Consider the following 27207-nt stretch of genomic DNA (forward strand, 5'->3'; position numbering starts at 1 on the left):
GGTTCTTCTCATTTTAAACGGATATCGGATTGGTAGCCCCTCATACAGGACTGTCTATGGCAGCCTATCAAATAGAACACCAATGAATAACAGGTATTCCTTGACTTATGATCACAAATGACCAAAGTACAAATAGTCCTTGACTTATGATCACAACAAGCCCAACATTTCTGCTGCTAAGTGAAACAGTGGTTAAGTGAACTTTGCCCCATTTGATGACCTTTCTGGCCACCGTTCTTAAGTGAATCACTGCAGTTGTTAAGTTAGTGACATGGTTATTAAATGAATCTGGCTTCCCCATTGACTTCGCTTGTCAGAAGGTCACCAAATGTGATTACACATAACTCCTGGATACCATAACGGTTATTTACACTATTTTCAGTGCCATTGTAACTTTGAATGATCGCTAAATGAACTGTTATAAGACGAAGACTGTCTACATCTTTCTAATCATCCTGTGAGAGATTACTGGGAGTAAGCAGTCTCTAAGAAGAAACCCTGTGCATTAACACCTTGAGGGCTACACACTTGAAATAGAAAATTGTAAATTGAATACATGAATAGTTTACGAAGAACGTGATTGCTACTTGCTACATGTCTATATTTTACCTATATACAGGACTATCACAGTTCCTCCCCTTACTGTAATCCTAAGAGACAATGACTGACTGAACATCACTCAGTACATGGCCTTCTTGGGTGGGCGTCACATAACACATAACAACCAGTTCACCCAGAACTGAAAATGAGTGTGCGTGCCTTCTGCGCATGTGTGCTGCATCAAAAACATGATTATATAGAATGGGATACCGCCAGGGCGAGTGGGCGGGCCCAACTGCTGGTCGGAACTACCGGTTCGAACCGGCAGCAGCCCACCTCTGCCTTCTTGTTTTACTAAGGTTTGATATCCTAATCTTGATCTGCACTGTCATTGTGAGAAAGTTTGCAGTATGAGTAAGTCACACATGTGGAGAAAAAAAAACACCTCTATTCTTAAGGGTGGCCTGATGAACATAATATGCTAGCCCATAATGTGATCTGTTTAATTTCGGCTTAGTCATTATGGTTCCTAAATCATAATTTATGACTCAGTGTGCTATGAAATTCCAGCCTATTGGGCTTTATTCACTAAACATGGGAAAAAGAAGGAATTTATAAAACCATTGGGAAATGGGAGGCATTAGTTTTGGTCTGTCTGGCAAGACAAAAAAAAGTCCACAGCTGCTCTAGGAAATCCATTTTTCTGAGTTATTTCGTATTTCATATTTCTCCTCTGCCTTCCTATTACACAGTGTGTGAGGTTAGTAGAGCTGGGCTGCAAAAATCAAAACAGCCACTAGATGGCAGCAAGGAATTACAGTTATCAGTACCTTTTCCTGCCATCTAGCAATGGTATGGATTTTTGTGGTCTAGGTAGTACAGGGAATGGATTTTTGTAGCCCAAGTTGTAGTACAGGGAAATGATCGGAAAGGGAGGCTTCCCAGTTCCATCCATGGTGGGGCTGATTCTAATTGGGAGACTGATTTTTTTTTTAACATATTATAAAAAGCAAAAAATGAAACACATTAGCATCTGCTAGGTAGATATCAGAATTGGCTGTTCTCCATTTGCTCAGACATCTGCAAGCATACACTGCTGGAGGATGGGATTTAGCAGTTATCCAAAGAAACCAGTGGTTGTCCAAAGTCAGACTATTGTCCAGATCCTAAGATGGAATGTTCTGTGTACATCCATTTGCAGAAAATGGGAACTCAGCTTCTTCCAGCCATTTCAATGGTACTATACTTTCTTAAGAAAACTTCCCTGCGGTAGTTTGTGCCGTGTAGGAGTGTTGCATATGATGCACATGCTTTAACATTAAGTGCAAATGTGTGGAGGGAGGAAGATGACTTGGGTTTAGTTATTGCCGGATGTACAGGCTTTATAATATCAATGCATGTGACATTTTTCTGTCATGTACCACCCACCCAGCCATTCTAGCCTTATTAAATATGAATCTATATTTCAAGCAAGTAGTTAGGACTAACTCTCACCATTTCAAATTTCAATCATGATTGGTGGCAGAACTCCAGATCTTGCCATTGAATAACGAGCAGATTTAGCTCTTCAAGGGGAATGTCCAATCTGTATTTGCTCATTACTGGAATACGTTTACTATTAAGCTTCATTTTGATGAGGGGCTTACCATGTATTTATTGACTGTACCACTTGCCCATCATATTTGTTTGGAAGTACCACTTCTGCCAACTAAGCATGTTGAGCATAGTGCTTTCATTAAAACCAAATTTGGGGATATTATCCCTGTCTGAGAGATATTCAGAAAGTGTATCACAGCTGAGCAAAAGAACAGGTGCTTCCATTTAAAATATACATGATTTTAACCAAGCCGTGGGATCATAGGTCACCTTTGGATTATGATGGAAAATGGGGTTAGAATTTCTGTTGCTAAACAATTGGTTGTACAGCTTAATATCATGTGATTGCATTGGTTAGAAATGGCAGTCCTGGTTGCTATTGTAATCCCCGGACTGTGTGGGTCATTAAGCAAGGACCTTGCATGACATGACATGGGGAGACGAAGGACTAGCAGGCAAACAGGCTGGCCTGTGAGAGCAACAGGAGGACAGGTGTTGGAGGTATCGCAGGCAGGAGTACAGATGTGTGTTGCAGACAGGAACTACACAAGGTGAGTAGAAAGATCTGGCAGGCTGGCACATGCTAGAGTCCAGGCAGATGCTGCAAGCAGGCATGAGTGGGCGAAAAAGCGGCAGCAGCAGGAACAACTTGCGACCTCCTGCTGGCTTCCCCATTGACTTTGCTTATGGAGAGTCAGCGGGGAAGATTGCAAACGGCGATCGTAACTGCAGGGCGCTGCAACTGTTGTATTTGAGAGCTGGTTGCCAGGCACCTGAACTATAATCTTATGACCATGGAGATGCTGTGATGGCCGCAATGTCTATGACCAGTCCTATGTCCCCCTCATTAAGTACCTTCGTAACTTTGAACAGTCACTGAACAATGGTCATAACCTGAGGACTATTTGGAACTGATTTTAGAAACTATGAATAAGTTACAGATTGGAAAACTACTCATCTTGCCCTTGCATTGTTTGAGCAAACCATACATCCAATCTAACTGAACCACGGTTTGATTTCATATTAAACCTGATTACAATATGATCTCAAACAATAGCCACTATCTGTGGATTTGATGCTCCTTCTGAGGCCTCCTGAGCATACCTACAAACCTGATCTGTTTTAGATTATGTCATCTGGCAACTGTTTCCCTAATTATATTGGCCACAAAGAGCTTAACCATGAATTCAAGATATAGGAGCTGTTGGAAACAGTTAACCCAAATGTCTGTGGGTTTTTTTAACTGAGCTGCTTGGAGTAAACATGAAGCAGCAAAGACATTCATGATATGCCCTATGACTTAGCACTTGCTGAGATAGTGCTACATTTGCTCTTGAAATACCAAGAAGGGACAATTTTTGAGAAATACACAAAGATTTTAAGCCTGTTCTAAAACAGGCTTAACATAATGTAGGAGAAAACAAACTCAGCCTAGGTGTAATACAGTTCAGTGCATTTTACATCCTTGCTCCATTCATTGCAGATTTCAGCTTCCCCAAAGTGCAAAGAGTCATCTAATTCCCCCAAAGTTAGTGTGAGTACATGCATAGAGACTGACCCACTGTTAGTGAACTTGACAGATCCTGTTTGGCTTTATTCAGATAAGAGTCGAGGAATGTGTACTGTCAAATAGAATGTGGAAGTTATGAATAACCCAGTGCGGTACAGAATATGTATTATCTGGTTACTGAATTTACCCACTGTCTATGTTTGCAATAATCATTGAACTATTAACTATAGTACAGGTAGTCCTCGACTTATGACCACAATTGAGTCTAGAATTTGTGTGCTAAGTGAGAAATTTGTTAAGTGAGTTTTGCCCCATTTTACGATTTTTCTTGCCATATTTGTTAAGTGCACTGCATTTGTTAAATTAGTAACATGTTTGTTAAGTGAATCTGGCTTCCCCATTGAATTTGCTTATCAGAAGATCGCAAAAGATGATCGCATGACTCCAGGACACTGCAACTGTCATAACTATGAACCGGTTGTCAAGCATCCAAATGAAAATCACATGACCATGGGGATGCTGCAAAGGTCATAAGTGTGAAAAATGGTCATAATTCACTTTTTTCAGTGCCATTGTAACTTTGAAATGGTCACTAAATGAACTGTTGTAAGTCGAAGACAACCTGAAATCAAAGGTGGGTTTACCGAACATACTAAACCAGGTCTGACAAACTGGCAGCCCACGGGCCGGACAAGGCCCACGCAAGCCATGCCCACCCTGGCACTGCAAAGGCAAAAAACATCCCGATACGTCACGATATGGCCCACGATATTACGGAGACCTGGCTGGGCCCGGAGGGCAGCGTCCCTCTGATTGAAATGTGCCCACCAGGCTTCAGAGCATTCCATCAACCGAGGGCCCAGGGGAGGGGAGGGGGGGTGGCGGTTATTATTAACGAGGATCTGGGTCCGAGGGAGACCGCTGTGCCTCAGATAGCCGGATGTGAGTCCCTCCTTGTGAGGTGGGGTCGTGGGGTTCAGATGGGCTTGTTGCTTACGTACCTGGCTCCCTGCCGCGTGGCAACAGCCCTACCTGAGCTACTCGACGTGATAGCCATGGTGGCAGTAGATACACCCAGGCTTTTAGTCATGGGTGATTTCAACTTGCCATCCGTTGGTGAAACGTCTGAGGTGGCTCGGGAGTTCATGGCTTCCATGACGGCCATGGACCTGACCCAGTTAGTTCATGGCCCTACTCACAGGGGAGGTCACACTCTGGACTTGATTTTTGTCTCTGGCCAGTGGTTGAGTGGTCTTGTTATAGGGGATATAGACATAGAACCCTTGTCATGGACTGACCACTCACTCCTTTGCCTGGATCTTCGAACTGCTGCCCCCCGCCGCAGGGAGGCGGACCCAATTAGATGGATCCGCCCCAGGCGCCTGATGGATCCTGATAGGTTCCAGATGGAGCTTGGACCATTTCCTGAGGATCTAGCACATGACTCGGCCAAGGACCTGGTAGCCGCCTGGGATCGGGCAGCTGGTGGGGCCTTGGACCGAATCGTGCCTTTGCGGCCTCTGACCCGCTACCGATCCTGGGTGGCTCCTTGGTTTACTGAGGAACTGAGGAAAATGAAGCGCCGGAAAAGATGCCTGGAGAGCGGTTGGAGGGTCAGTCTCGCTGAATCTGATCGAACACTGGTAAGGTCGCATATTAAGGCCTACCTAGTGGCGATAAAGACGGCAAAGTTTAATTACTTTTCCGCCTCTATTGCGTCATCAGGGAATCGTCCGGCCGCCCTGTTTAGGGTGACCCGCTCCCTGCTCCACCAGGGAGTGCGGGAGGATCCCTTGGAAGGCAGGGCGGAGGATTTCGGACAATACCTGTATGACAAAATCGCTCAGATCCGGGGGGATTTGGACTCTGACTGGGTAGATCAGGGCAGGGTGACGAGGAATAGTCTTGAGAATGTTACCTGGGAGGAGTTTGATGCTGTGACTCCGGATGATGTGGACAGGATTTTGGGGAGACTTAGTGCGGCCACATGTTTACTGGACCTATGTCCCTCCTGGTTGGTACTGGCTTCCCGGGAGGTTACACGAGGCTGGCTCCAGGGTGTTATCAACGCTTCGTTGAGTGAGGGTCACTTTCCTGCTGCCTTGAGGCCTCTCCTCAAGAAGCTGTACCTGGATCCGGCAATATTGGCCAACTACCGTCCTGTCTCCAACCTTCGCTTCATGGCGAAGGTTGTTGAGAGTGTGGTCGCGCGACAGTTTCCACAATTCCTGGAGGAAACATCTTATCTAGATCCGTTCCAGTCGGGTTTCAGGTCTGGGCACAGCACGGAAACGGCATTGGTCGCGTTGGTTGATGATCACTGGAGGGCTCAGGACAGGGGTTGCTCCTCTGTTCTGGTCCTGTTGGATCTCTCAGTGGCTTTTGATACCATCGACCATGGTATCATGCTGCACCGGCTGGAAGAGTTGGGGGTGGGAGGCACCGTGTTGCGGTGGTTCTCCTCCTTTCTCTCTGACCGGTCGCAGTTTGTGTTGGCAGGGGGGCAGAGGTCGACCTCGAGGCCTCTCATCTGTGGAGTGCCGCAGGGATCGGTCTTCTCGCCCCTTCTGTTCAACATTTATGTGAAGCCGCTGGGCGAGATCATCCGTGGCTTCGGGGTGAGATACCATCAGTACGCTGATGACACCCAGCTGTACATCTCCACCCAAGGCCACCCCAACGATGCCCTTGAAGTGATGTCCCAGTGCCTGGAGGCTACGCGGATCTGGATGAGGAGGAACAGGCTCAAGCTCAACCCTTCCAAGACTGAGTAGCTGTGGCTCCCGGCATCCTGATATAGTCAGTTGACTCCATCACTGACTATTGGGGGCGAGTCTTTGGCCCCCACAGAAAGGGCTCGCAATCTGGAAGTCCTCCTGGATATGCAGCTGTCCTTGGAGGAACATCTGATGGCTGTAACCAGGGGGACCTTTTGTCAGGTTCGCCTGATTCGCCAGTTGCGGCCCTTTCTTGATCGGGATTCCCTGTGCACAGTCACTCACGCCCTCATCACCTCTCGCCTTGACTACTGCAATGCTCTCTACATGGGGCTCCCCTTGAAGAGCACCCGGAGGCTCCAACTGGTCCAGAACGCAGCAGCGTGGGTAGTGACGGGAGCAGCATGGCGCTCCCATGTAACACCACTCCTGCGCGAGCTGCACTGGCTCCCGGTGGTCTTCCGGGTGCGCTTCAAGGTGTTGGTCATCACCTTTAAAGCGCTCCATGGCATAGGGCCTAGCTATCTTCGAGACCGCCTGCTGCTACCGACGACCTCCCATCGACCTGTGCGCTCCCACAGAGAGGGCCTCCTCAGGGTGCCATCAGCCAAACAATGTAGGCTGGTGACCCCCAGGGGGAGGGCCTTCTCTGTGGGGGCACCTACCCTCTGGAATCAGTTGCCCCCAGAGATAAGGAGAATCCAAGACCTCAGTGCCTTCCGCCGTGCCCTTAAAACCCACTTTTTCCAGCAAGCCGGGCTGGCTTAGGAAGAAATTTTTAAATGTTTTATTTGGTTTGTGATTTTTAATTTTTGGGCCAAATTTATATATATTTTAATTGTTTTTTTAATATTTGTATTTCATGTTCTTAATTCTGGCTGTACACCGCCCTGAGTCCTCAGGGAGAAGGGCGGTATATAAATTGGAAATAAAATAAAATAAAATAAATGATGCAATCGGGTTTGACACCCCTGTATTAAGCCATAGCCAACAAATCAAGCTTAAAACAGCAGTCAGTTTTCAAACTAGACAACTTTAGACAGGCTTAAGAATGCTACCTGTCTAAATTCTGGGAGTTGAAGTCAATTCATCTTAAAGTTGTCCAGTTTGAAAAACAATTTTATGGGAATACAGCTGGTGGATCATCCCTTGACCTGTTTAAGCATGCTTTTGTGAAGCCAACCACCGTGTTTCTACCTAAATATGCATCTCCCAGAGAGACAATTACAATAACATTATTGGCCTACTTCATGGGGTTGGTATTTCTATTTCTGGTGTAATCTTAAAAGCTTCTGAGTAGTAAATGGCATATAATAACAGAGCCACTCTTTAGGAGAGCATTCTGCATTGGGATTGCCCAATTTTTTTTCCTTTGCAGTTTCCACACATATCTTTACAAACACTTGCCTGCCCAGCCTTCTTTTTCCCAACTATTTAATCATTCTATTACAAATCCAGATGGGTGGTGGGGATCATTTTAATGTCTGATTTGGAACACATAATGCAAACAGAGTAAAATTATGTCAGGAAAGCCAATAAATGTCTATTGGATTGTTTGGCATCACTTGCTTTGAAAACAACATTTTAATTTTCTGAGTGAACAATACAGAGCTTGAATAGCTTCAAGAGTTGGCATGAGATAGTTTACTCATATTCTAGAAAGCAAGGAAGAAAGCCCACAGCATACAACTGAGGTTTCTGGATATAGCATTCTGGCTATGGGGACTTCATTGTTTACTGTTAGGATAGGATAGGAGTACCACATCTGGCCTGCAAACCTTTGGATGACCATTAGATGACAGCCAAGGGATATGGAAAGCACTCTCTGCTGCTATCTAGTGATTTTCCACAAAGTTTTGCAGCCCAGATATAGAAGCTCTGAGGAGTGATGTGGTGGCCTAGAGGTGGAGCTCTCGCCTCACACTCAGGAGGCTATGTGTTCGTAGAGGCAGATATTTCTTTCTCTGGGCACACTGTGAATATATCTGCTGAACAAAACTCCGCATTGGTGACAGGAAGGGCATCTGGCCATTAAAACACTGTACTAGCTCCATTCAGTTGGCCAGACTCTACCCCGTAAGGGATTATGGCATTGGGAAGAAGAAGAAGAGAAGAAGAAGAAGAGGAGGAGAAGGAGAAGAAGAAGAGGAGGAGGGGGGAGGAGGAGGAGGAGGAGGAAGAAGAAGCAGCTCAGTGGATTAAGATTGGACTGAGCACTACTCATTTTAGATCAAGAGTATCCACTTTTTGAGCCAATGTATGGCCCTCTTTTATATTATATTACAATAATTATATTATTGCTATAACAAAATTACTACCATTGAAGATACTATTCTTATACGAAATCCTACAGGGCCATAGCAATAGCACTTATATACCGCTTCACAGTGCTTTACAGCCCTCTCTAAGCAGTTTACAGAGTCAGCATATTGCCTCCAACAATTTGGGTTCTCATTTTACTGACCTCAGAAGGACTGAAGGCTGAGTCAACCTTAAGCCAGTAGGAATCAAACTGCCAAACTTCCGGCAGCCGGCAGTCAGCAGGATTAGCCTGCAGTATCTGCATTCTAAAATACAAAACCATCTCAGAAAAAAAACAAGTAATGAAAATAAAAGGCAAATAACTTGACCAAAAAACTGAAAACCAAAACAAATCCACAACTTTGATCCCTCTTTCAGGATCACATCTCTCAAGAATGCACTGGCTGTTGGACATAATGTTTATAAAATGTATTTATTTAATAAAACTCAAAACTTACCTCATCCCCAAGATTCCGGGCAATTTCTCTAGATACAGGTAGTCCTCAACTTACAACCATTCGTTTAACGACTGCTCAAAGTTACAGCAGAACTGAAAAAGACGACTCATGACCAGCCCTTGTACTTAGGACAACATCTCCATGGCCACATGATTAAAATTTGTGATCTTCCCAGCCAGCTTCTGACAAGCAAAGTCAATGGGGGAAGCTTAATTAGTTTAACAACTGTATGATTCCCTTAACTGCAGTGATTCACTTAACAACCATGACAAAAAAGGTGGTAAAATCCAGTGTGATTCACTTAATAACTGCCTTGCTTAGCAACAGAAATTCTGATCCCAGTTGTGGTCATAGTACCACAGTAATACAACAGAAATATAACAATCTTAAAGACAGAATGCAATGAAATTCTGTAAAGAAAATCTGTGCTGCCATTTTATATTTAAAAAAATCCAAAGCTTGTGTAAATTTATCAAATGATGAAGTATTAATGTGCATCCGGTGAAACATGGCCAAAATAGAGTGGATTAAAAAAAACATGCTAAACCTCAACAAAGTAGTCATGGTTAAAAGTTAACCAAATTTCATATGCTGTGCAAATGCAGTTTCTAGGTGTTTAATCAACCTGGTTTAAACGTTTTTATGCCACCTCCCCAGTAATATAAATGTTACAGTCACCTCAATTGACTCACTTCTTTGTCTGTCAAGATCAGACACCTACCTACACTGTCTTTCAATCTCTCTCACTTAACCAGCACACGGTAAATCAGAGAAACCAACTTTCACTTCCTTACTGCTGTTTTTCAAACCGCTTTCCTTGCTCTCACATGCCTCCTTCATCCTAACTAACCTCAGCATCATTTCTCCATCTAGTCACCTGCATCCGAACCAGCCCAACTCGTATTTGGAAGACCCACCTGCACTTACAGATTCACAGGGCCTGCTGTTTCTCTCCCCTCCCCCCACCCCCAAATATACAGCTCTTCTGGCACCACATTGTGGGGAAGTCAGTGGTTAGCCCAAGTCATTTCTAGCCATCTCAAATTTTCAGAATGATGCCATTGCTGATTTAAAGGGACAAGCAATCTGTGGTATCTCACAAAACTTAAATGTTCTTCCTTTATTGATTGAAATACCTGGGAATGGACATTGCAATTCCCTGATATTTAGCAAAAGAGGTTAATGTCATGTAACTGCAGACATTTCCTCACTTTAGTGCCTACAAACAATTGGTTTCCCCTATGCAGAAGGCAAGATGTGTCTTTTAGATGCTGTCCAAATAAGCAATTGCTTATTTGTTGAGGCTTTTAATACCAAAGCCAAGGAGCCATACATGTTAATTTTGATTAGAGTTTTTTTTCCTGGCTTAAAATCTGAGATGCAGAAAGTGGGATAATTCATAACCAAATTAAGCACTAAGCATCTGGATCTATCTAAAATTATAGGCAGCCTGGAATAACAATATATATGGTAGAAATGGAGAATAATTTATGAAGATTGGAAAGTTTTATCTGAAATAATCCAGTAAAACAATGACAGTTTGTATTCACACAGCATCCCAAGTCATGGATTAATTAACCATGGTTTATTGCATAACTGAGTTCAGATAACATTACATCAGAACCAAACAAAACAATTATGACTTAGAATAATATGTAAATCCACCTAGTCCTGGCAGCTACAGCATCCAGCTGCAGCAGCATTGTAAAATTAAAGTTTGGTTTAAAAGTGGTTTGCTGAATAAACCATAGTGATCAGTTTAAACAACATACATTACCAGGGTTCATGTATTATGCAAAGCCAAAATCAGGTAACGTACATAATGCAAATGTGAATTCAGTCACTATGGGTGGTTATTATTCTTATAACCTTCACAACAGTACTTTTCCTGCTTTTTTCCTAAATACTTATAAAACTGTACAATAGAGGAAAAACAAAATTATACTATAGCAATTGATCAATAAAAAATATAGAGTTTTGTGTATCTGAACATAGCTGCTTATCTTTTTTCTAAAATGCCCTCCCCCTTTAATTTATGCCTTATTGGTGGATTTTATTTTAGTCTCTGCTTTTTCTATAAAACGGTTGTTTGGTGAAAGTATGATATGTCAAGTTTCTATATTTTGAGAAAAAAATGAGTAATCATTGAATGGAATTTTTTTCTTTCTGTCCTTCATCTTGCAGCCATGGTACCCTCAAAATATGCATGAGAGGATTCCCCGAATTCATTTTCCAATGTGATTTTTGGAACTGATGTCTTACTTTCTGCCCACAATTTGATCTTTGTCTCATTTTCTACTCGTATTCTATTTTAGTATCTCCTGACTCCCTTACCAGAACAGGAGAACAAAATTTGTAAGTTTCTGCAGGATTGTCACATTTAGAATTTAGCTCCTGGACTGCCTGTTTTGTTAAGGGACTGCCCTCATGAGATTCAGTTCCTAGCAAGCAATGTCAGAGTTTATAAATGTAATAAAATAAATGGACGGCAGTTACCTTTCCTTGAACAAAAGTGTAAATCCCAAATTGCTTCAATTTCTTTGTCCTTGGGGCCCTCTGGTGCTCAGAGAGCAGATAGCTGAATAACCATAGTTGAAGATGCTCAAATTTCAGCTGCAAACATTCAGATGGTTGCTAATGGCAGTACCAAAAACTCTTGGTTACTTTTTAATGATTGGCCCAATTTCCCCCACCCAGATATCGAAGCCCTAGTCTAGAGTGGAGACACAATATGAAACTATGAAAGACAAATTGGCTGTTTCAGTCTCCATGAAGCCATGCTGAGAAAAGGAGTGAAGTCTAGTCTAACAAAAAGAAGGACCAGGAAGATACGATAATTGTCTTCCAGTACTTGAGGGGATGTCACAGAGAAGAGGAGGTTGACCTATTCTCCAAACCACCAGAGGGCAGAACAAGAAGTAACAGGTGTATGATTATTAAAGAAGGATCTAACCTAGAACGAAGGAATTTTTTTCTGACAGCAAGAACAATTAATCAGTGGAGTTGTCAAACTCTGCAGGATGGAGACCCACAGGCATGCAAAAGAGGCTCAGCACTGCACTTACCATCTTACAGGAACCTTCTTATAGATGTTGTTCATGTTATAGTTTAATTGATTGGCTAAACTATGGCTAAACAGTTAATTAGAGGTAGGTGTACCCCAACCAGAGAGAACCATGATGATGATGCTATCCACTCAGTAGAGTCCGACTTGTGGTAATTCTATGGGTCATGCCCCTCCACATCTTCTGATCTTGCCCTATTTCTTTTGGGTTTTTCTATGCTAGGGTTGGTAGGGCTGCAATGAGAGAATAAGAGGGGAAAAAAGAGGGAGAAGAGGGAGCTAAATTGGCACAGAGAGAGGAAACGCTGCAGATTCTACCCAGCTCTAGCTTCACTCATCGTCAGATCAGTTTTAATGAACCATCTGTGATATACAGTACATAGGAGGGAGGCAGTTCTATGGAGGAAATAGGCCCATCTTGTTTATTCAAGAATCTTGTTATTCTGGTTAACCAGTTGGAGGCAAGACAATATCTATAACCAATTTGGAACTGTATATTTTGGGAACATAACATGTTCTTAAGCTGATAGTCCTTGTTTTTCAGTTTAGACAAAATGGAAAACTTTGTCTTAGTAGATCATCCTAGACAAAAAGAAGAATAAAGTGGTCATATGTATCACTTGTTATGCTAGCCTGGCCTGATTTCTAGATTTAAGTAGAATTTTCAAGGGATCATTTCAAATTTCAGTAAGGAACCAATAAGAAGCAACATTTATATCCAAGTTCAAAGCCCCATTATTGGATATATATTTCTATCCCCGTGTCCCAACACAGCAATACCATCCTCTTGTTTGCTTCACATATTATAATGTGCTATAATTTGTTTGGTTTAGCAAGTTTTCATATATTCACTATTGCCTAGATAGGTCTGATCTTAAGACTTTGAATGTCAGCCCTTTTGAGACTCTCTAAAAGGCAATAGAATGGCTAGATTTGTTCGCTTGTTTCTGAAAGAGAATGGAGAAAATTAAGCTTCAATTTTGTGCCTCTTTCTGTGTTCATCCTAACACTGTTTCCTCCCCTGTCTGGCTGTTCATCTCCTCCCACATACCTGCTCTTCCCTATTACCTCCTGCTTATTCCCCATCTCTGTGTTCTCTTTTGGGTTTTTTTGTCCATAGCTTCAATCCATCCCCTTCCCCTGCCTGTATACAGGCATTGCTCTTACCCAAGTTCCCCTCACTGCCTATCTATTCTCTTGTTCATGGAGTTTGCTGGGTAATATATTCACTGGGCCCAGTCTATCTCATGTGATTTTTGAGAAAATTGCATTTCTGTGTTGGCTTCTCTTTACCCTCAGGAAAAAAACATAGGATATAAGTTCAAAATAAATCCCCTTCCCTTCAACCCTGAACATTTCATGAAACAATCACCTTTCTATGACATTTTCTGTTTAGAAAGGTCAAATATGGTAACCTTAGAACAGGTAAGTATGTTCAATGACCTCTGCTTTTATTTATATTTATTTAATAGATCATGGTTAAAGAAAGCATACCTTACTACAATATATAGATCCGTTATTTTGTGTGTGTGTTTTGTGTCTGCAGTTCCTGCCAATATCCCTGATTCCTATTATCCTTGGGAATTAATGTTAGCCTGTCTGGAAAGTTTAAATAAATGGCACTATGTCACGAGTGTTTCCAAGATTGCTGTGGCTACTTGCCTACTCACCAACAGTATGGTTTCAATCAAGCCATCTCCTGTTTGTAATTACCTGCAAGCCTTCCCCGCCCTAGTTAATTGCAGGTTAACTCCTCATATAAGCAAGGACCTTTTCGCTTGCTACTCGGGCCTAGACTCCGGTTTAGGCCTAAATGCACAGCTCCTGCAGGAAGCTCAGTGCAAATGCCGCAGATGGGAGAAGAATGCAGATAAGGACTCCAGACGCTGTTGCAGAGGAACGCCCACGGATGCTTGCCTTTTGCTGTTTTGTAGCATGCAAGCTATCATCGGGACTGCTGTTGCTGGACCTTCTTCCTCCCACAAGCTTCAAGCAATGTTTGCTGTTTGAACTGTTTTTACTTCAGGTGACTTTTAGCTGTGAAGTTTGTGCTGTCCCCCGTCTATTACCTCGATGATGTATCGACGCCGAAGCTGCTTATCTTCATGTTAGCTTTATTCTCTTGTGAACTGTTTCGGTATTGTGGAGAGGAATCTAGGGAGATAGCCTTGCTTCACATACCCAGATAAGACTTTGTTTTTAATGTGCTTTCTTAAAGACATAGTGCTTTTTAAATGTTTTAAAGTAAATTATATTTTTACACAAGACGCCTCTGTCAGAATTATTTCAGTCTCAGTGTGTTTGCTCATGAGCTGGTTCACCGTCCGGGGTACCCCTCAACCCCATTCCCTAACACACTAGATTTAGCCAAGCAGAATCTGCATCTATTACTTTCACAACATGCCTGCCACTGAAAGTCACACCATATTTCTGATATTTCTGATACATGCAACTTTGATAGGAATAGAGTCACCCCATAAAATTAAGTCACAAACAAGACCTTTGTACTTTGTGCTACAATATCCAATCACTGAGTATACATATCACCATCCCGGTGTTAAAAAAAACAACCCTGGGAAAATATTGTTTTTTAGAGGACATGCTATTTTGGAAAGCAGAAATTTTATCTCTCTTAAACAGTAAACCATGATTTAAGGACACAAGAGTGAAGTCTCTCCTATACTGCTCAGTTTTTGATTGGCTTCAATAAATCCTGCAAACAACTTAGATAAAGATAAGGATAAAAAGAAATAAATGCTCATAGAAATCATAATGCTTTGTTTTAGCCTGAAGATTTTTGCTTATGATAATGGAATTACAGATTAGGTCAAGAAATCCTCTAAATTTCTACACACTGAGAGACCAGATCCGTGTGCTATGCTAAATCGTAATCCCATGTTAATTAAAGATCAATTATTATATTCACAGAATATTAAAGTTCTAAAATATTAAAGAGAAACAATACCTGAAATAATGTACTAATATTAGGTGCTTTCCAAATGTTTCAGACTGAGGTCTGTTCATTTTTTTAAAAAAACACCAGAGTCCCTGTTAAAAAAGCAAAGCTTTAATGATAGAGAAATGGCTTTGGTAAGTAAACATTTTTGTCCTGACAGCTCGTCAGGACAAAATTCTATCAGGTTCTCACAGAAGCTTACAGTTCTTACAGCAGATTTGGAAAAACCCTGCACTACCTTAATGGCTTCCATAGGGTACTAACAATGGTCCAACGACAACCGATTGGACCAAAGAGTTTTTGCTCAGCCCTGCATATTGAGTCATGAGTATTTTCCATTCACATGTAAACCCTGGCTTACAAACATTCTCCACATGTGAGGATTGCATGCCATAGGATGGGCTAAATTAACTGATGTGAGAGAGCCGGGAGTAAGATACCTTGTGGGAATAAAGTAACTTGTCATGTCAGTAGGACAGTACAGCAAGATAGATGATGGAAGTGAATTACTTTCTTTGCACCTCCTGAAAATATTGTTTAAACCATTCATTGTTCTGCAATTTTTTTTTTAAAAAAGTGCACTCTTCTATAAGGCAGTGGAACTTTTCATAAGGAAAATGGCATTCCAGAAAGAGAAACTTGTTTCTCTTTAATATTTTAGTACCTGTCTATTACTAACCTCGAACATGAAACAGAATTTGATTCAAAGTGCATTTTGGCAGGAACTTACCAAATTAGCTGTTCCCAAATAAATATGCAAAGAGGAACACAATTCTTCATCAGTAATTGCACTTCTTCTTCACTGATTGCACTTCTAAGATTTTTGTGATGCAGTTCATTAAATAAGATGTATACAAAAAGGAAAACAGTAAGAAAACATCTTTTTCCTACATTTTTTTGGCAGGTGCAGGATCTGCTTTACAGATCAAGGAATGCATTTTCAGTAAAACAGTAAGAAAAAGTGCACAAAAATACTTCCTAATAGAAAAGTGTTTTATTTAAAAAAAAAACAGTGGCTTGCAGAGATGTAGTAGGCAAAATTGAAACTAAAATCTAAAAATGCCGATATTCAGAAAAAGATATACTGATTTTATGAGCTGGCTTTTTAAAAAAATGTAGAAATAGAATAAATTTAAGACTAAAAAATTCCATAGATAGCTTGGACCCAAGGTGTTTCCTAAGATATTCTTTGTAAGTATAGAAGTATAAAAATGCAGATATAAATGATTGTCTTGTGATGCATTCATAAAGCACTCTGTAAGTTGTAGCTTTTTATCCATGGTTTATTGACTAAGCAATGGTTTTCATAAATGCTAAGCCACAATAGCTGGGCTGACAACACATCATGTGTTCTCAAACTCTTGAGTTGCAACCTTCCAAGTAATCATCAATAAATTTCAGAGGAGCAGAAATTTAAAGAGGGATATGTTATAAACACAAAACAGGAATGTTATTAGAACTTCTGCTCTACCTGGATGTACCAATAGATGGCTAGTCCAAGCAAATTTACCTTGAGTTCTAGCACAATTGTGGCTTTGCCTGCTGCCTGGAACAGCTGACAGCCAAGCCAAGGTTTTCTGTAGATTGGAGGTGTTTTAAATAGCTGATATCAGTCCAAATTAAATGTAAAAAAAAGGAGGGGGGATACAGTCTCAAAAATAAAATAAAACTAAGATTGGTGCCATTGTGCCTAACAAAGTTGTGAGTTCTATAGTTGTTTCATTTTATAAATTTAACAATTTAGTAACAGTATGTGGTATCTTTTTTGCCCGACCCTAACACAATGAAATCAGTTTTATTAACGGGTAATAGTTCCATGCAATTTGACAACTCTTGCGCTAAACCAGAAATAAATCTCATAAAGGCATAGTTTGTGAATTCATTTTGGGGTTTCTGTTTTTCTTCCTATTTATCCATTAACATGTGACTGGTACGAACTGACTAGGTTAATAGGAGTGAAAAGCCAGATACCTGGAACATATCAAAATAGGCAGAATCTAACTAAACATGATGTTAAATGCTCCCTTTATAATGCATGGCTCTTTAATACACATATTTAATACATATAGCTCTGTGTGTGTGTGTGTGTGTCTTTCATCACATGCTAAAGCTTACTATGGTTACTGCATGCAGAGAGAGAAGTACTTTAAGTCTTCTCTTTTGTTGTTGTTTTTTGTGTGATATGATAGCTATTCGGATCTTTCTCTACTATCATACTGTGACTGTTCACAGCTAAAATGACAGTTCCTGCCAAAAAGTATCTTCTGCAATATGGCCCTTGTTCAGTGAAAGGATTTAAATTTTTTCCCCCTTAAAATGTCTTCTAAAAATGTATTATTTATACATTCATTCAATTTATATGAATGTGGAAGCCATGGATACATTTTACCTTTTCTTCAGTGGAAAACCAACAAACAGTACAGTTTCTTACCTTGAGCTAGATAATCGCTCAACTTCTTTCCAAGAGAGTCTGACATTTTTGTGTGCCTTTTTGTTCCGTACCTACCAGTCACGGAACAAATTTGAGACTTTCTCCACATCAAAGTTTCTCAATCTCAGCCACGTTAAAATATGTGGACTTCAATTCTGAGAATTCTCCATCTAGTGTTGATTAGGGAATTCTGGGTGTTGAAGTCCACACATCTAAAAGTGTCTAATGTTGAGAAACACTGACCTAGATGTGCTATTATAATAAATTGTTTATTGTTCTTGTACTGATATCATGTGTCATCACTACTACTAATACTACAAAGCATTTATGGTGTTAAAAGCTACCAGCAACAATGTGTAAAGTATAGGAAACACTGCACTTGCGCTGTTGAATCATCTGTCTTTGTCCACTTGGCTTCAGGAAGAGTTATTTTTTCTTTGACTGTCAGTTTTCTTTGTCATTATCTTTGTTCTTTCTTGATGTGTTGTATTCAATCACGGCAATCTCTGGTGTCTCAGAAAAAGTTAGTAATCTGTGAGTCTTTGAGGTCATGGTCAAGAGGGCATGATTTGATGTGTTTTATCAAACAAGGAACTCTCTTGGGGAATACTTTATCAGATATCAAAACTGCCTTATTCTAACTCAGATTATTTGCCCATTTAGTCCCAAATGTTTTTTTTTTCCAATTGACAACACTTATCCATTGTCTTAAGTAAGTGCCTGGAAATGCTTGAAATTGGAACTTTCTCAAACTGCATGTTCATCCTTTGAGCTATGTTTCCCTCCACCTCGTAGAGTATTTGTCTGTCTGAAATTGGAGGAGCGACAACGTAAGGCAAATGATGTCCTTTTGGGCTAATTAATAGCCTTTTGGGCTAGTATCAAAAGTAGGACAGTCATTCCAGGTCTTGTTACACTTTCTGGGACATTACGTGCTGCTTCCTTACAGATTACATGGGCCTTGGGGCCAGCTGGAACTGGGACATAGAGCATGAAAAGTCAGAGAAGGAGAGTGGGATGGAGGTGGGAGAGATGAGAAGGAAACTGATTGGCATGTGACCGGGATGAGCTTGGGATGGGGCTTTTATACCTGCCACCCTTGTGGGGAGAGCACAGGAGAGGAAAAAGTTGGGGGACGTAGAACAAAACAGAGGCACAATCAGAACAAAAGGAAGAAAGCTAAAAGACAAAAGGGAATGAAGGGCAGGATGATTTCTTTCCAAGCTATAAATTAAAAAATAACTAAATCTGAGATGTGCTAGACTGATCAAATGAGATTTTATATATGTTTTTTGGAATGATGTTTATAGCACTATGTGTCAGAACAAGTTTTCTATAAACTGCTTGGAAAGCATATTTGAATACATGCAAACCGCTTTTTGTTTCTCTTATATGCTTGTGTGAATCTATTACTGTGAGACCAGGTGGCTGATAGTCATACCTTGCACAGTGTGAAAAGCTCATTACATGCACACATATGTTGACAGCTTGCTATATTGAAGTAGCAGTTGCTACCATTCTCTCGAGACTTTTCCAGTGTTCAGCACATCATGTTTGTCAGCCTTCTCCCAGTCATGTACTTCTTAGTTGGCTGAATTTGATGGGCCTTGTAGTCTGTTACACCTGGAAAGCACCAGACTGTGAAAGGCTGATTTAGTTACTTGACATTATCTCAATTAATAAAGAAGCTAGGTTTACTGATCTCAGATCCTTTTTCTCTCATTGTTGCATAGTTGTAAAATTGGAAATTCCCATTCCCTGGTACTGAGCAGAGAAAAGAGAGTCACAATCTAGGAAACTCCTTAAGGAGGAACCCAGTCTGCTTCCTACACAGAGTAAGATGTGGGTGGGTGACACAATTAGCATTCACCCTAGGGCAGCAAAACAGCATGGATGACCTTACTCTGCCTTTATTTTTTTAATCAATATAATCTTTAGTATTTGTGCTTGTTTATGAAAGCATAAAGGATGACTTTCTACTAGACTTGCCCAAGGTTTTATTTGAGTGTTAATGGGTGTTTTGCTCTGGGACTATTTGATTTAAATGCTTTATTAGCATTGCAGTCGGTGAAGATGTCACAAGTAAGTGTGCACAGGTGTATTTTAGAAGAATGCATCTTATAGCTCTGGGATGGGGAGGCTATCATTGTATATGTTTTTAGGTTCCACCTGCTGTTCGTAATATATCCCTTGTTGCTCTCCTCCATGGAAAAATCTTTGTATCTTTCTTCTCTCCTCATCCTTACAGTGCAGCCAGTGATGGTGCCCAGCACCTCTGACGATGCCCCAGAGCCCCGAATCAAGCGCGGAGGAGGAGGAGCACTTCTCCCAGTGCCCCGAGGGGGAGTCTGGCTCGGAGAGCTCCCACGAGGGGCCCAGCCCCCCGGCCAGTCCTGCTAACCCTGCCCACAATTGCTCCATGTCAGTACCTGAGGACGCTCACTTCAGTATGATGGTCTTCCGAATTGGTATTCCTGATTTGCACCAGACGGTAAGGAACCATAGGGAAAGGAGGGAGGGAAGGGCGAAAGTTGAAACACTGTAGGAGGCACCCTGAGGTTTGAAGGTGCAGTGGAAAATTTTATTTGTTGCTTTTCCCCCAGCAATTTAAGACTTTTTGACCATTTTGATCCGTCTCGGAACTAAACAAGGTCGAGCATAGTGGATACTTGGATGGGGACTATGAAGGTAGGGGATACCAAGCTGTAGATTAAATTGCAAAATTTAAAAAAAAAAAGGAAGAAGGCAATTGCAAGCCACTTGAATCAAACCTATTTCAAATTATATGTAGATTTTCTACTTCCTGAGCCACCTGGAATATTACAACCAATTTATGATCTTCATGTCATTTATAGGCACTTTTCGGAATATAAAAGTAACAGGTCCCTGATCCAAGGGTTTCACTATTCACAAGGGAATATAAACAGAAAGAGGACTTATTTTTGTTTCAGATTACTGAAACTAATTTTTATTCCAGTAGATCATGATGTTATGCAATTGTGCCTAGTTTTACGGAATTATTCCCTGAATCAAATGCATCCCTTTTAAATCAGGGCGCCTTGCTTGCTATATTTCTTCGTCTTTCAGAGTGCTGCTGCACATAGCATGAGCTTATTAAGGGTGGGTAAAATCTGCAGTAGGTTTTAGGGCAGAAATGTGTGTAGCATCAGGTGACCTTGTCTTTAAATCATTGAATCTGCTAAAGGGAAGGGTGGCACAAGAAATATGGACAGACAAAAGAAGATTAAACTTTCCTTTTTAGTCCCTCACCAAGTCCACCGCTGTCCTTTAAGAAGTAATTAATGCAGAACTGAATTCACCCTGAGCTCAGCAATAAAAGGAACATATTACTTTTTTGCTTCATTAGCAATAAAACAAGGACACTGCCACAACTGCCTGTACTTTCATCCGGTAGTCCTTTGATATGGAGAGACAACTGCAGATCTAGGCAAAGCATGCTTCCCTTCCCCTCCTCTCCCCTTCCAGTTTTTTTGCACAGCTGCCCTCACCATCTCTGAGCATCTGAGAAATGCTTTGCTTTCATTATGTGCAACTGCATGTGCTGATATGAGCTGCTATGAAATTTTCCATAGTATTCCATATATACATCCTAGATTATTCCATCTTCTTCTAGGAGATTGTGAGCTGATGGTACAAGCCCTAATAAAAGCTAACTGAGTGAAATTAGGGTTAGAGTCAGAGTTATGTGAAAAAAATTATAATAGGAGGAGACAATTAGATCCTGATGATCATTTCCTCTTTTTCAAACACAGTATGATTTTTTTATTAAGAATTTAAAAATATAATTATATACTAGAAGGTTTTTTTCCCAGTATGCGGCTCTCTACATACGTTTGATTTGAATTCCAGAAATTGTAAGTTGCTGTAGTCAGAATTAGGAATTAAATTGGAGAAGACTTTATAAGAGCCTGTGATGTTCGTTACTTTCAGAAGGAATTTATTGTAATGAGCTGATCACACAGCCTTTAGAGAACCTTAAATCAGTCTCTATTATATTGCAGTCCATTTTCCCAGTCTGTCTTCTCTTTCAGCCAAATTTATTACCGATTCTAACCTCTCTATGTCCTCAATCTCAGTGTAAAGATCCATATGCATTGGGTCTTGAATCTAAACCAGGACTCAATCCCAAAAGGTATAATGCCAAAACTAAGATTATGAGAGATAAGAACTGCCTAAGCACATATTGATGCCTTTCTGTCACCAGAGAATAAACATAGTAAATTTCCTCTTCTATTTGAAATTGGGCGATTATCTTTGCAAATATAACCCAAGGAGTATTACCTGGACTTTTCTTTTGGAAAATAAAGCAAAGGAAACACATGGTTGGACAGCTATTTTGGATAGAGATTTTGGACGGCTATCAGGACACTAATTATCCAGCAGACCTTAGCACATTAGCTTTTCTTCATAAACATAATTGAGTTTTAAGAATTGCTATTTTTATTTCCTGCAATGCCACTTTGAGATGTTTGGAGAAGTTATATGGTAGCTATCATCCCCAATCATTCACAGCTGCTGCTAGCCACCATAATTGAAGACCCAACATCGAAGAAGGTCCATCTAATTACTAGTAGATAACACATGAAACCAGGGGAGAAAGTTATATACCACTGCTATTTATCAAACATGCCATATAAACTTAGTAATTAAAGATTGTCATTTTTCTCAGCAAACTAAGAACATACAGGTTGGTTTCAGAGAGTACAGAGTCTATCAACAATTGTACAGGTGGAAGATTTGTGGCTTCTGTTCTGTAATTTATTAATAGCTGTGTAAAATAATCTATGTTCTCTTTCATTTAACCCAATTAATTTCTCTGTTCTTTAACACTGTGTTCTAAATAGACTTCATAGTGCGTACATACAGGATGCCTGCTTCCTCTAGTATATAGCAATGTGTGTGTTTGTAAAATATAAACATATCCACCAGGTTGTGACCACAAAGAAATGCCAAGTATGTTGGTCAGTATCACTTTGGAGAAGACGGACCCACTGGTTATATTCTCTCTACCCATCCAGAAATTTTTAGTGTCTCTTTAAACCCATGCCCTGCCAATGTTCAATTTGGGCCCCACTTCTATTCATGGGGCAACCATGGAAACGGTTGCTAGAGATCACAAATTGTCGTGGCCATGGAAACAAGGATAGAGTTGCCAGCATGTGTCTTGCTGATTGTCCCTTCTTACCTTCCCCTGCTCCCCAGTTCTGACCCTGGATGTCTGAGCACTGAGAGAAGGAGATGTAAATTGCAAGGAAAGTTGGAAAGAGAAACCCCATCTTGATACTATGGTGTATCAAGAAATGGACAGAAAGGAAAAAATGCATAAGGAGCAAAAGGCAGGAATATCCAGTCCTGTTTCATTCAAGTATATATTTTTGCCAAAATCCTATAATTCATAATACACACCAGGTTTTCCAAATCAGGCACCTTCTGGATGTACAAAACCATCAAAAGATCAATCAACTACAGCCAGATCTTTGCTGAGAGTAAGAAGATTTGTCATCGAAACATAAGGAAAGTGCCATTTTGAGGAAGATTGTGTTAGGACTGCAATATAGCAGTTAATTTTCTGTACCTGAAGTAAGGGATGCATTCACAGCATAAGATTTCCCTTATTTTTCCTGCCACAATTAGACCAGAAAGCATTCACAGAAGGGGAGGGACCTGCGGGGGGGGGGATGGGACAAGTGATAGAAGCAACATTCTACCACCATGGTGGAGCTCCAAGACACTGCATGTATGTACAAAAGGTATGGACCTTGTGCTGATGGCTCACTGATCCTTCCATCATTTGACAGGACTGGATTCTTCAGACTTCTCTGCTTTATTCATTCATTCATTCAATTTGTATGGCTACCCATCTTATCTAAGTGACTCTGGGCAGCCCCTAACACAGGGGTGTCAAACTCAATTTCATTGTGGGCCACATCAGGGTTGTGGTTTTGACCTTGGGGAGGGCATGGCGTGGCTGGAGTGGGCATGGCCAGCTCCACATCATTCATTGAAGCTCCGTTTTTGACTAAGACAGCCTCCTGCAACCCTCTGCCAGCAAAAACATGGCCTGCCCAGGCTCCGTTTTGGCCTCTCTGCCAGTGAAAACGGTGAGAGGCACCACAGGCCAGTCATTTGTTGTTTCCAGGATGACCCTACAGACCAGATCTAAGCACCCTGAGGGCTGGCTCTGACTTTGGCATCCCTGCCGTAGCAGGTAAAAACAGTCCAATAAGATCAAGTAAGAAACCAATACAGGTTGTCCCCATTTAATAACCACTCATTTGGTGACTTCTCCAAGCTACATTCATACTTCTCACTGTTCTATCCTAGTAATGCTATGATCATGTGATTGTGATTTGGGCACTTGGCAACTGGCTCACACTTGCAATGGTTTCAGTGTCCCACAGACACGTGATCACTATTTGCAGTCTTCCTTGCCAGATTCCCATAAGCAAAGTCAACAGGGAAGCAGGCAGGAAAGATCAGAAGTCACTCCTGTAAGTCACCCAGCAGCAATTATTTTGCTATACTTACACTGCAACTTGATGTGCCCTTACTCACCATCCCCTGTTTAGTAGCAATCATCTCCAATCACACCACATGCTGCACCTTACATTGCACTTTAACTGTCTGCTTGCCTGTTGCAAGTAGCCTGGGACTTGCTTAAGGACCCACGATCCTTGCTTAATGACAGCAACTGGGAGTCCTGGGATACAATTGCTCAATGATGTAGCCATTTGACATTGCGCCCTATGACTGCATCACTTAGCAATGGAAATTCTGACCCCAATTAGAATTAGAATTCTTTATTGGCCAAGTATGATTAGACAAGGAATTTGTCTCCCGTGCATAAGCTCTCAGTGTACATACAACAATAGTGATAGATCATTATCATTGTTAATCAAGGACTAGCCACATACAAACATATAAAAACAATCCGTAATCAATTTTAAAAAACAAAATCATGATCAGTGGCAGAATGCATCCTACATCAATTCAACACCGCCATTAGAGGAATTCCCCACCATTGCTGGCCCTTCAGGCATAGCAGCAGAGCCATATCTTCAGGGTCTTCTTAAAGGCTAGGAGAGTCAGGCCAATCCAAGACCCAGGGCAAAGGTTTGTTGTATAGATTGGGTGCCCCAATGAAGAAAAATTTTTCCCCTGGGTCACACTAGATCAGGGGTATCAAACTCAAGGCCTGTGGGCCAGATCCAGCCCATGGGACCGCCCTGGAAATGAAGGGCTGGCCTGTGGTGCCTCTACCAGCAAAAACAGAGCTGGGGGGGGGGCAGAGTGGTGGCCTTTTTTTCTGGCAGAGGGCTGCAGGAGGCTGTCACAGCAGAAAATGGAGCCTGGGGGGACCGCCCCCCCCCCCAAGCTCCGTTTTTGCTGGCAGAGTGCTAGCAAAACAAACTACTAGCAAAAGTGAATCCCCCCATTTCTGACTGGCCCACCATAGGTGCCCTGACACAGGTTATGTAAAGCTGGCCATGCCCACCATGGCCACACCCACCTAGACACCACCCCCTCCCGAGGTCAAACACAACCCTGATGCATCCCTCAATGAAATTGAATCAATGACACCCTTGCACTAGATGATACTCTTTCATAAATGGGACCTGCAACATGCCTCTCTTGCTAGACTTGGTGGGACAAGTAGATCTAACATAGTTTCCCTTACATAGCATCCTGCTACTATCACATTTTCATATCTCCTATGGGCAACAAACAAATGATGGATCACATAAGAAACATTAACACTGAGAAGCTGATACAATAGATCTGTGAGAGGAAATTATGGGAAAATATGAGCAGAATCCTAGTGCTCAAAATGAATTGAAAGGCCCTGGAATTGCTCATTTTTTGATATAAGCAACATTAAAAGCATTGGACCTGGGTATTTGCGAGACCGCCTTCTGCCGCCGATAGCTTCCCACCGACCAGTATGCTCCCACAGAGAGGGACTCCTCAGGGTGCCATCAGCCAGGCAATGTCGGCTGGCGACCCCCAGGGGGAGGGCCTTCTCTGTGGCAGTACCTGCCCTCTGGAACGATTTGCCCCCGGAGATACGAAGGATACCAGATCTCCAGGCCTTTCGCCGTGCCCTAAAAACTTTTCTTTTCCATCAAGCAGGGCTGGCATGAAACCCCCCCCCTTTTTTTTAGTTCTTTTTAGCTTTTTAGCTTTTTAAGTGTAAATTGGGTTTTAATTGGATTGTTTTAAATTGTGGGCCAAAGCTGTATAATTCTTTTAATTGATTTTAAATTTTATATTGGTATGTTTTTTATCCTTGGCTGTGCACCACCCTGAGTGCAATAGGAGAAGGGCGCTATATAAATTGAACCAATAATAATGATGATGATGATGATGATGATGATGATGATGATGATGATGATAATAATAATAATAATAATAAAAACAAATAACTATTTAAAGACACATCCACTATTTTCATTATATCTAAAGTCTAAAATACCATTGTTTGCAGCAGCCTTTATATGTTGGGCTACAACTTCCATCAAAATGGATACATCTGAGGGAAACTCAGTAGATATATTACTCGTGATTGCAATTTTTCTGAACGAATGCTGGCACTTTCAGTAGAATCACCTCTGCGCTACTGCTCACTCAGTGTTAAAAGAGTATATTTTTTTTAAAAAATAAAATGATGGCCAGAGGTGCCCTATGTCATCATTTTAGAAGGTCTGTAAAAGTTGGGCTCCCTTGGAAAGGCAGCAACTGCTTTACTTGAACAATGAGTTTCAATTAAGAATGCAAATTCCTCTGTTTCATTTATGGACATATGAGGAAAAATTCAGATTCTGCAAAATGGCCAAACCAAAGGTTGAATGCAAAGGCAGTAGAATAACTGAAGAGTGCTAATATTAAAATAACATTGTATTAAAACTTATTTAATGCACCTAAATAAGTATAAATGCAAGCTACTTTTAAGCCACTGCTCACATGGATTGATTTTCTATCACGATACAATATTTCCAGATTCCTTATTGGAACATTTCTGGCTATGGACAGAGGTTTGCCAAGATTTAGGTTCTCTCCTGCCTGGTGCTCTTCTCATTAAAAATGGCTTAATTGAATCCAGAAATTCTTTGTATCAGTGAGACTGTGTGGCCTGCTCAATCTCTCTCTGATATTAAAATAAGTTTTCTCCAGGTTGAGATGTAATTTCATGAACGCATCGATAGCTTTCTTGGCAAGAATATAGAAGTGTTTTGCCACCACCTTCTTCCAAGAGTCTAGCCTTTAATCTTTTTTTTTTTATTGCAAAAGTTTTACAATTACATTTTCACCCCTTTCCCCCCCCACCTCCCCCCCAAACTTCCCAACCTCCCTAACCCTCCCTAACCCTCCCCTCCCCCCCAGACTTCCCTATAATATACTCATAACTGGTAAAAAAAACACACACACACAAAAAAAAAAACCCCTTAGAATGACACTTTAATCTTGATATTGCCTAGAGGTCTCCCATCTAAGTTCAAACCACTAGGGCTGTTTGTGCTTTAGGCTGAGTTTCAGAAAGGTGCTTCAAAGTGTTCAGGAACACAAGCTGTTTTAAGCAGCTGGGCCTTTTCCCTGGATTTTGTGCAGCAGATGG

The 27207-nt window shown here is 41.3% G+C and overlaps 1 protein-coding gene across 7 annotated transcripts in view; it reads left to right on the forward strand.

Annotated features, from left to right (window-relative positions):
- SHANK1 (SH3 and multiple ankyrin repeat domains 1) overlaps positions 1-27207 on the forward strand; it is a 110463-nt gene that overhangs the window by 7648 nt on the left and 75608 nt on the right. For all 7 annotated transcript variants that reach the window (XR_009623069.2, XR_009623070.2, XR_015733743.1 and 4 more), the window contains exon 2: positions 19822-20064. Coding sequence is in view for 3 of the 7 variants with exons in the window: in XM_060693638.2 (XP_060549621.1) it covers positions 19855-20064 (210 nt within the window). In the remaining 4 variants the exon portion in view is untranslated. The remainder of the gene's footprint in view (positions 1-19821; positions 20065-27207) is intronic.

This window comes from Pantherophis guttatus, chromosome 4 (genome assembly GCF_059756535.1).
Source record: "Pantherophis guttatus breed Tessera chromosome 4, ASM5975653v1, whole genome shotgun sequence".
NCBI classification, from domain to species: Eukaryota; Metazoa; Chordata; class Lepidosauria; order Squamata; family Colubridae; genus Pantherophis; species Pantherophis guttatus.